At 42.1% G+C, this 10,000-nt stretch overlaps 1 protein-coding gene across 7 annotated transcripts in view; it reads right to left on the minus strand.

Moving 5' to 3' along the window:
• Positions 1 to 6,902: 6,902 nt before the first annotated feature.
• LOC138863157 (uncharacterized) overlaps positions 6,903 to 10,000 on the minus strand; it is a 13,141-nt gene continuing 10,043 nt past the window's right edge. For 5 of the 7 annotated variants that reach the window (XM_070126981.1, XM_070126982.1, XM_070126976.1 and 2 more), the window contains exons 4-8: positions 9,637 to 9,762; positions 9,331 to 9,387; positions 7,815 to 7,994; positions 7,215 to 7,394; positions 6,903 to 7,007 (exon numbers count right to left, since the gene is read on the minus strand). In XM_070126981.1, coding sequence (XP_069983082.1) covers positions 6,916 to 7,007; positions 7,215 to 7,394; positions 7,815 to 7,994; positions 9,331 to 9,387; positions 9,637 to 9,762 — 635 coding nt within the window. In that variant the 3' untranslated portion in view covers positions 6,903 to 6,915. The remainder of the gene's footprint in view (positions 7,008 to 7,214; positions 7,395 to 7,814; positions 7,995 to 9,330; positions 9,388 to 9,636; positions 9,763 to 10,000) is intronic. The other 2 variants (XM_070126979.1, XM_070126983.1) reach the window with 1 other exon arrangement.

Below are 10,000 nucleotides of genomic sequence, written 5' to 3' on the forward strand. Positions count from 1 at the left end.
CTATCTCTATCTCATATCTTCCTCTTCTCTATCTCTATCTCCTCTCATTAAAAACAGTTAAGTGAGCAGTGTTGGTTCAGCAATTTTGCGACCGTGCTCTATCTCTATCTCCCTCTCTCAGGCAGTGGTAACCTGGTCACTTCCGCACACAGGGAGATTTAAATAAAATAAAACAGACAGCATGTCACAGCAAAAAGAATAATCATCAGTAAACAAATGAATTAACCAAATCTATCTCTATCTCCTCTCTCTCATCTCTATCATCTCCCTATCTCTCTATCTCTATCTCCTCTCTCTATCTCTATCTCTCTCTCTCTCCTCTATCTCTTATCTCTCTCTCTCTCTCTCTATCTCTATCTCCCTTCTCTCTCTTTCCTTCTATCTCCTCTCTCTCTATCTCTATCTCCCTCTCTATCTCTATCTCCTCTCTCTATCTCTATCTCTCCTCATTCATTTCCTCTATCTCCTCTTATCTCCCATCCTCATCTCTATCTCTATCTCCCTCATCTCTCTATCTCTATCTCCCTCTCTCTCTATCTCTATCTCCCTTATCTTCCTATCTCTATCTCTTATATCTCCCTCTTCTATCTCTATCTCCTCTCTCTCTCTATCTCTATCTCCCTCTCCTCTCTCTGCATCTCTATCTCCTCTCTCTCTTCCTCATGTCTCCTCTATCTCCCTCTCTCTCTATCTCTATCTCCCTCTCTCTCTATATCTCTATCTCCCTCTCTCTCTATCTCTATCTCCTCTCTCTCTCTATCTCTATCTCCTCTCTCTCTGATCTCTATCTCCTCTCTCTCTCTATCTCTGTCTCCTCCTCTCTCTCTCTATCTCTGTCTCACTCTCTCTCTCTCTCTCTATCTATCTATCTATCTCCCTCTCTCTCTATCTCTATCTCCCTCTCTCTCTGTCTCTCTCTATATATCTCCCTCTCTCTCTATCTCTCTCTCTATATCTCCCTCTCTCTCTCTCTTCTATATCCTCTTCTCATCTCCCTCGTTCTATCTCTCTCTCTCTCTCTCTCTCTCTCTCTCTAACTCTCAACTCTCTCTCTCTCTCTCTCTCTCTCTCTCTCTCTCTCTCTCTCTCTCTCTCTGTCTCTCTCTCTCTCTCTCTCTCTCCTATCTCTCTCTCTCTTCCTATCTCTCTCTCTCTTCCTATCTCTCTCTTCCTCTTCCTATCTCTCTCTTTCCTATCTCTCTCTCTCTCTCTTCCCATCTGTCTCTCTCTTCCTATCTCCACTTTCTCTCTTCCTATCATTCTCTCCTCGCTCTTCCCATCTCTCTCTCTCTCTCTCTCCCTATCTCTCTCTCTCACTTCACTATCATCTCTTTCCTCTCTTCCTATCTCTCTCTTCCCTCCCCTCCCTCTCTTTCTCTCCCCCTCCCTCTCCTCTCTCTCCTTTCCTCCCTCCCTCTCTCTCTTTCCCCTCCCTCCCTCTCCCTCTCTCTTTCTCCCTCCCTCTCTCTCTTCCTCCCTCTCTCTCTTCCTCCCTCTCACTCTCTCTCTCTCCCTCTCTCTCTCTCTCCCTCCCTCCTCTCTCTCCTCCCCCCCCCCTCTCTCTCTCTCTCTCTCACCTCACTGTCTCTTTCCTTCCCTCACTCTCTCTCTTGTCTCTTCATTTCCATCTCTCTCCCTCTCTGTCTCCCCTTCATTTCTCTATTTCCCTCACTCCTTATATCTCCCACTCCCACTCCATTTTCCAATCCCTCTCCCACTATTCCTTTCACGCACCTTTCCTCCCTCTCTCCCCCTGCCGTTTGACTTCACTACAACTCTCCTACATCCTCACCCCTCTCCCCTTCTTACCCCCTCTCATTCTCCCTCCTGTTCCCACTCCCTCTCCCATTCCCACTCTCTCTCCCTCCCTCCCTCTCACCCACTCTCCCTCTCATCCCTACTCCCACACCCTCTCCCAATCCCACTCTCTCTACCTCCCTCCCTCTCACTCTCTCTCTCACGTTTACTCCCCCTCTCTCTACCTCCCTCCCTCTCACTCTCTCTCACGTCTACTCCCCCTCTCTCTACCTCCCTCCCTCTCACTCTCTCTCACGTTTACTCCCCCTCTCTCTACCTCCCTCCCTCTCACTCTCTCTCCCACTCTCACCCACTCTCCCTCTCATTCCTACTCCCACTCCTTCTCCCATTCCCACTTTCTCTACCTCTCTCCTTTTCACTCTCTCTCCCATTCTCACCCACTCTCCCTCTCACTCCTACTCCCACACCCTCTTCCATTCCCACTCTCTCAACCTCCTTCCATCTCATTCTCTCCCACTCTCACCCACTCTCACTCCTACTCCCACTCCCTCTACCTCCCTCCCTCTCACTCTCTCTCCCTTTCGACGCTCAAATAGGTAGACTAATTACATCATAAACTAGAGCAGCGAGGAGTGTCATCCGGGACCTGAAAACTATCACCAGCTGTAGTTGTTAGTTACGTTTGTATCTTAATGAAAAATTAATAATAAAAAAAACGTTTATATTGGGGGAAATATAGCTTCTTTCTATGAATAGGTAATAAATATGAAAAAATAATAAGATATGAATGAATAAATGGATAAATGAATAAGGAAATAAAAATAAATAAACATGAAAACCCTCCATATTAGAAAAAATATATATATTGCACGACGACGACGCATATTCCTTAATAAACCCTACACTGAGAACTTGAAAGTATTTGCAAAGTGCAATTGCACCTTTTGTGCGAACCAGTAGACCTACCACAATTCTGCGTGTCATTTGCAACAATATACCAAATCCTTGCGTGTGTAAAAAGATAGAGAGAGGGAGAGGAAGAAGGAGATATAGAGGGAGAGAAAAAAATAAAGAAAGGAGGAATAAAGAAAGAGAGAGAAAAAAGGAGAGAAAGAGAGAGGAGGTAAAGAAAGATACAAGAGAAAGAAAGAGAGAGCGAAGGGGGAGTGAGAGAATAACAAAGAGAAAGAGCGAAAGAGAAGTATTTTGAGAGAAGATGAAGGCGACATTAGAATATATTTGTTGCTATTGAATATATCTGTTGCTGTTGATAACACACAACTCGATCCTTCGCAAAGTTGCAAAGAGATTCCAAGTGGAAGTGGAGGGGGATTGAGGGGCCTGATTGGGTGGATTAGCAACGAGGCTATGTTTTGGTACCTAGTGCAGGAGGCGAATTATGAGGGATATCACTCATAATTCTTGAATGTTTGAGTGCATTTTTATGAGGGAATGTATCTTTCATGAGGGGATGTATCTCTCATGAGGGACTATTTTTCATGTAGGAATGTATCTTTCACGAATGAGTGTATCTTGCGTGAGGAAACATGTTGAGGGAATGTATCTCTCATGAGGGAATGTATTTCATGAGGGAATGTACCTTTCATGAGGGAATGAATCTTTCATGAGAAAATGTATCCCTCATGAAGGCATGTATTTCTCATGAGGGAATGTATCTTTCATGAGGAAATGTATCTCTCATGAGGAAATGTAACTCATGAGGGAATGTATCTCTCCTGAGGGAATGTATCTTTCGTGAATAAGTGAATCATTCTCTCATGAGGGAATGCATCTTTCATGGGGGAATTAATTTTTCATGAGGGAATGTATCTCTCATGAGGGAATTATCTTTCATAAGGGAATGTATTTCTCATGAGGGAATGTATCTTTTATGAGGAAAAGTTTCTCTCAGGGAATCAGCCTTTCATGAGGGAATTATTTCATAAGAGAATGTAACTTTCATGAGGAAATGTATCTCTCATGAGGAAATGTAACTCTCATGAGGGAATGTATCTCTCCTGAGGGAATGTATCTTTCGTGAATAAGTGAATCTCTCTCTCATGAGGGAATGCATCTTTCATGGGGGAATTAATTTTTCATGAGGGAATGTATCTCTCATGAGGGAATTATCTTTCATAAGGGAATGTATCTCTCATGAGGGAATGTATCTTTTATGAGGAAAAGTTTCTCTTAGGGAATGAGCCTTTCATGAGGGAATTATTTCATAAGAGAATGTATCTTTCATGAGGAAATTATCTTCCATGAGTGAATGTATCTTTCATGAGGGAACGTGTCGGATCTTTCATGAGGAATGTATCTATCATGAATGAAAGTATTTCTCATCAGGGAATGTATCTTTCGTGAAGGAGCGAATCTATCTTTCATGAGGGAATGTATCTATCTCTTTGTAGGGGGGGGGGCAGGTGCGTGTATGTGCGTGTGTGTATGTGCGTGTGTGTATATGTGTGTGTGTGTGTGTGTGTGTGTGTGTGTGTGTGTGTGTGTGTGTGTGTGTGTGTGTGTGTGTGTGTGTGTGTGTGTGTGTGTGTATGTGTGTATGTGTGTGTGTGTGTGTGTGTGTGTGTGTGTGTGTGTGTGTGTGTGTGTGTGTGTGTGTGTGTGTGTGTGTGTGTGTGTGTGTGTGTGTGTGTGTGTGTATGTGTGTGTGTGTGTGTGTGTGTGTGTGTGTGTGTGTGTGTGTGTGTGTGTGTGTGTGTGTGTGTGTGTGTGTGTGTGTGAGTATATGTATGTGAGTGTTTGTGTGTCCGTGCGTGGGCGTATCTTTCACATTCCACTTTTATGAAACAAAGACAAAAAATTATTTACTAATCCCAATACAAAATTGTCACCAACCTTTTTACTGCCATCTAGCGACGAAAAGAAATCTTCCCTCACTGCAGGACGAACAAACACGAAAAAGTCTCTTATACGAAAGCAAGCACACTTCTGTGAAATAAAATTTTACTGTCACACAAATTTACGAGAATTGTCCTTCAAATCCAAGTTCACGTGAGGCTGAGCGAGCGTCTGCTCTTGCCGACCGTCCTGCGTCACAGCTTAGCGACGACTGGTGAGTTGTGTGCGTTTGAAGCGGCCATGAGAATCACGCTCGACATCTTCGCATGCGCTACCATAAACAGTACCTATTTTAAAAATATCTACCGCAATTTCTTATTTTTTCACACTAAATGATGTAAATGAGGTGTGTCTATAGCTGAAGAGCGAATATTATTGGATAGTGGGATACGAGCGTAGAGATTGTTCTAAATTCAATAGTTTTGATCCTTGTTTCGGATTACTCAACAGTTTCGGAAATTCGGACTTCCATTAACGACTTTACAATGGTGTTTCATCTACATCAGTCGTAAGCTTTGTTGTTTTTTCTGGAGTCTGAGAGCACATATTTTCTTGTACGTAGTTTCCTAACGAACGAAGAAAAAACGTGAACTGATTGATAAAAAGTATTAGATTCGAGTTTCATGCGTGTCAAGTCAGCATATTCTAGTTAAAGGATGTACTGTAAAAAATTCATAGCTATAACTCTGACGTCGTAGGGCTTTTCGCTAGTTACATTCATTCCCTATGGCCTTTTGCTGATATGTTTTTTGACGTCAGATGTACGGCGAAAATGACCGACTGAGTTTGTGTTGAAACCGGTCAGGATACGCCGGAGGGACTCCGCTGGTGACCATCTATGCCCTTGCTGTTTAAACCTGTTGCGGCCCCTTCAGATGACCTTTACGCTTCGGGAGATGACGTTTTCGGCGTACTCCGGTGTCCCAAAGTCGTGGCATTTATGCCACGTAGACAGCCGCCGGGAAAAGAAAATATGACGCTAATAATACACATCAGATAGTGAATAAGTGTGTTTATACTGTGTGTGTGTGTGTAGATAGATACATGGATGTATAAATGAATAATTATTTTTTTTAATGCAATATGTGTATTAGTGCAGGAGCCAAGGGGAATTTTGGAGGTCGAGAGAGCCCCTAAATCACTCACTTGATTTTTGTAGGGGGTCTCCTGGGACACCTTTTTGGCCGAGGGTGGACAAGCTGAAATCCGGCAGTAATATTGTGTTTGTCTGAAAAGTCAGCACCATCGGATGTATAGAAAATGGGGGTAGGGGAAACAAGAATAGCAAGACCTTTTGAACTAAGCAACATATAGTCATGTTTGACCACTCATTTTGTAGCTTATGAAGTAAGCTACAAGGTGAATGTAAGCAGGACTACTCAAACCAAAGGTCAAGGTCACCAGAGGTCAAACAATGGTGAAATTTAACGCGTCTCAAATATAGGGCCTTTTGACTTGGACATCATACGTGACATGGAAAATCTTTATGTACTCTTAAATGTTTTCTTTTTAATACAGGGCAGATACCAAGAAAGTTTTTAAAACTAGTATGAACCTGCACTGATTTACATTAACCCAGGAATAGAAAGGAACGTTTGCTCTATAAGAATGGAAATGATTGCACGGTTAGTGACACAGCAACACGTTTCCAAATTGCACGCTCGAACACTCGCCAGTATCGTGTTACTTCAAATGGCGTGAAAAATCGGCTAGTGTAAAGTTGGGATTCTACTTGCCAGGCTCTCAAAGCGACCACTTCCCAAGTCTTTGAGGTAAGGTGCATGGTGGTCCAGCTAGCGGGATGCGAAGTGGAAGCATGAGTAAGGTGAACAGGATTTGTGCAGACAGCAGGACTGCTTCACTGGCTCTGAAATACCTTAGGCTTTACGAATAGGATCATTATGGTCTCCAGCATTTTGTGTAGCGATCATATTTTGACTTGTATTTCTCTGCCTCAAACGCATTTTGTCACTTATTTTCTATCTAGTTTAATTAATTCGGTCTACTTTCCTCACATTATCTTTTTTAGCTGTCTTTTGTATGCACACATTGCACAACTTTGTGCTATTTTTCACTATAATGCATAATTTAAGATTTTGTGTTTCACTGTCAAGAAATGGAAACTTAAACAATTAATAAAACATTATTTGATGTGAAGAGTACCCCTACCTATAAGGGAAAAACATTTTAGATTTTTTTTTTTTTTTTTTTTTAGGTTTTATTTTAATAAATGTTTACGTTTAACTGCCAGAAGTTTTATTCATTTAGCGATCAAGAACATAAGTTCACGTCTGACTATTTTTAAAGGTAATTCAGTGGATTTTTAATAGGAAATGAGAAATTACTTTTCTCTTTCGTTGTTGGAATTGCACACTCTGCACTGTCTGGACACCCTGCAAGCAAAAATAGAACCTGTATCTCCAAGTGTTAATGACAAGAAAAAAGTCTCTAATGACATGAAAAAGTTGACGTTATACAAGTATCGTAAACTATATTAAGCATGGACTATCGTAAGCTATCGCCTACGTCAGTATCATGTATCATGAACTATCGCCAATAAAATACAAAGCCTCATCTCAGCAGCGTAGAAAAGAACTGACAGGAAGGAGTGACGTCACACCCAAGGGCCCAATAAGATGACGTCATTTCGTGTCCTCGGTAACTTCCCACGAACATCCTGCTCATGAAGTGCTCGTATTCGTTGTAGTCGTCGCCTAGGTCTTCAGGGCAGTGGAGAGACAAGTTGAGACTTTCGCTGGTGATGCCACACTGAAGAACGGCTGGATTGATCAAGTCTCCGTCAGAGGGATACGGCAAAAGAGCATGTATGTGCGTAGATCATAAAACAAAGTTTTTTGAGTGTAGGTCAGGTTATTATAACTATGCAGAAAATAAGAGTATTTTGACTGTGCAGATAAAGATATATTGATTATGCAGAAAATAATATTCTTTTTAACTATGCAGAAAATAGAAATAGTTTGATTGTAGATGGTAAAGATACCTTGACTGTGCAGAAAACAGAAATATTCTGACGTAGAAAATGAACTTATTCTAACTGTGAAGCAAATACTTTTACTGTACATGAAACTCATTTAGACTGTAAAAAATAAAATCGCTTTTAAAGTACATAAAATTAGATTGCTTCAACTGTAAACAAGACACAATTGTCACTCAAGAAAAACATACAAACTTTCCACTACCTTCATGGCTTGTGATGATGATTTGGTGCCACTGTTTTCTCACCGAATCTACATCGTGGTATTTGTCAATAGTCCCCCCCTCCATGCCAAGTTTATTGGCAGATCCAGGCCACCAAAACACGCTGGTGGCAGCTTTGTCCAGGGGCACATACACCCCGTTTAGGCGTTGAATGGAGCACTCTGGCGGAGACCAACGCAGAACGCGTTTTTGAAAGATACTGAATGCATTACATATTGTCCAAGGGAGAGATAAGCAAGCAAAGCGAATATGGAGAGGTTTTACACTATATTACGGTGTGGGGAAGTGATCTAGTCATGACTTTTGGGTATATTCACGTTTTCATGCTCGACCCTTCCTTGTTTGTTTGCAACACGAAGCCTTGGTTTTATTGGGAAAAGGCGTCACCATTGAATCGACCAAAACTAACCTTATAGCATTGAAGATATTTGATTATCAATCACTATTCATTGAATAAACTTGTCTCGCAAATGAATAATAACGAAGTTATATAATTTTCAAAATAAATAAGAATAATAAAACGAGGCGAGATTCACACGGAAGTTGCGGGAATACTGACCAAATTGTCCACTGCGCATGCGCGGGTCTCTCGTACCCGTACTGTTCCTGTTATCTCGCCTGTGACGTCACGGCCAGTGTCACGATTTCATTGGTCAATTGTTTGGCGGCTAATTTAATAGCCAATGGGAAAAGAATTCAAGAGGGAAACAGCCAATGAATGAACATTGACTAAAATAGAAACAATGAAATTCATTTTTCAAATTAGTCTCGCCATGACTTCCGCGCGTGTAGGATGTCGTATCAAACCATTCCAATTTATCAAAAACTATTTTGAAGACGATGAGGCTAGCTTGAAACCATTACGTGAACACGGAGTTCTACCCTCTGAAATGCCCTGCGATCGGCCGTCGCGTCGCTCGTGCTCACGCTGACCTCCGGCGCTTCCGCTCCCGCAAGCCGCTCCACTGACTGACGACCCTCACCCCGGCCCCTCCTCTGCATAGGGATGGTTTAGGTTTATTTTCACTGGTGACTAAATGCACGGTGCTTCGCGTGCGTACGAACGGCATGTGGAAGCCCCGATGCCGACTTTGTCCGACGCTCTCTCCTGCCGTGAATACGTGGAGGACTCTTTGTTTTCCTGGGCGGGGGTTGGGGGCGGCAGGGGCACAGCCCCCTACATCAAACGATATTGGGACTAAATCGGCACCGTGATTACAGCAGAGAACGAGAATTCCATAGTGCACATGCATGACATCAATCTAGCCATTTTCAATGAAAACGGACCCCAGAATCAACCGAACCAGAACAATCGAAATCGAACGAGTTTAGTTTCGTCCCGAAAAGCGTTGGTGACGTCTTTTTCCATATTTGCCGAAGCCTTCAGGCTTTATAGATTATTTCTACATAATAAATCAGTGATATGCGTCCACAAATAAATTTTAAATTATAAAATAATCTAACGTAGTTTGCAAAGAAAAGGAGACACCGAATCACCTGTTGACGCTGACGCCTCCTTGCACTCGTCCATTGAGTTGTTTAGACAGGGTGTTGCTGTAAAAATGGATCATTAGTACACGGCAGAGGAAAACTTTTGCCTGTTACTTTAATGTGTGTATGTATTTGGATTTGCATGTTTGTTTGTCTACATGTTTATGAATGTGTGTATACATGTGGTTGTACCCTTGTCTACATACTCATAAATATGTGGATGCTCACATATACTTGTTTCCATATAAATACATCAAAATATTACATGACACATAACCATATGCTCCCCAGCTGTGCAAAAGGGCTTCTTACCACACGGATATTGCGCGCAGTCGAATGCGAAGAAGGTTGGCTGTTCGCAATAGATGTAGAGGAAGTCCCTTTTACCGCACAGAATCTCCGGCAAAAGTGAAGGAGCAGTCAAACAGTACCCTGTAGCTGTTGAGATGGTGTTTATCAATTATCTCAAAATAAATCTAAAATCTTTACAAACATACAGGTATGCAGACATATTCAAATGTTAAATGGCTGTAGATGAGATCTTTACGAGTTTGAAAGTCTTCCTTTTAGCGCCATATCACATTGTGTGTGTGTGTTTGTGTGTGCAGAATGTATCTACAAATATAACCTCCGAGACCCACATTACTGCCACACACGAATAACACAAGAAAGGAGA

This window comes from Penaeus vannamei, chromosome 11 (assembly GCF_042767895.1).
Source record: "Penaeus vannamei isolate JL-2024 chromosome 11, ASM4276789v1, whole genome shotgun sequence".
Taxonomy (NCBI): Eukaryota; Metazoa; Arthropoda; class Malacostraca; order Decapoda; family Penaeidae; genus Penaeus; species Penaeus vannamei.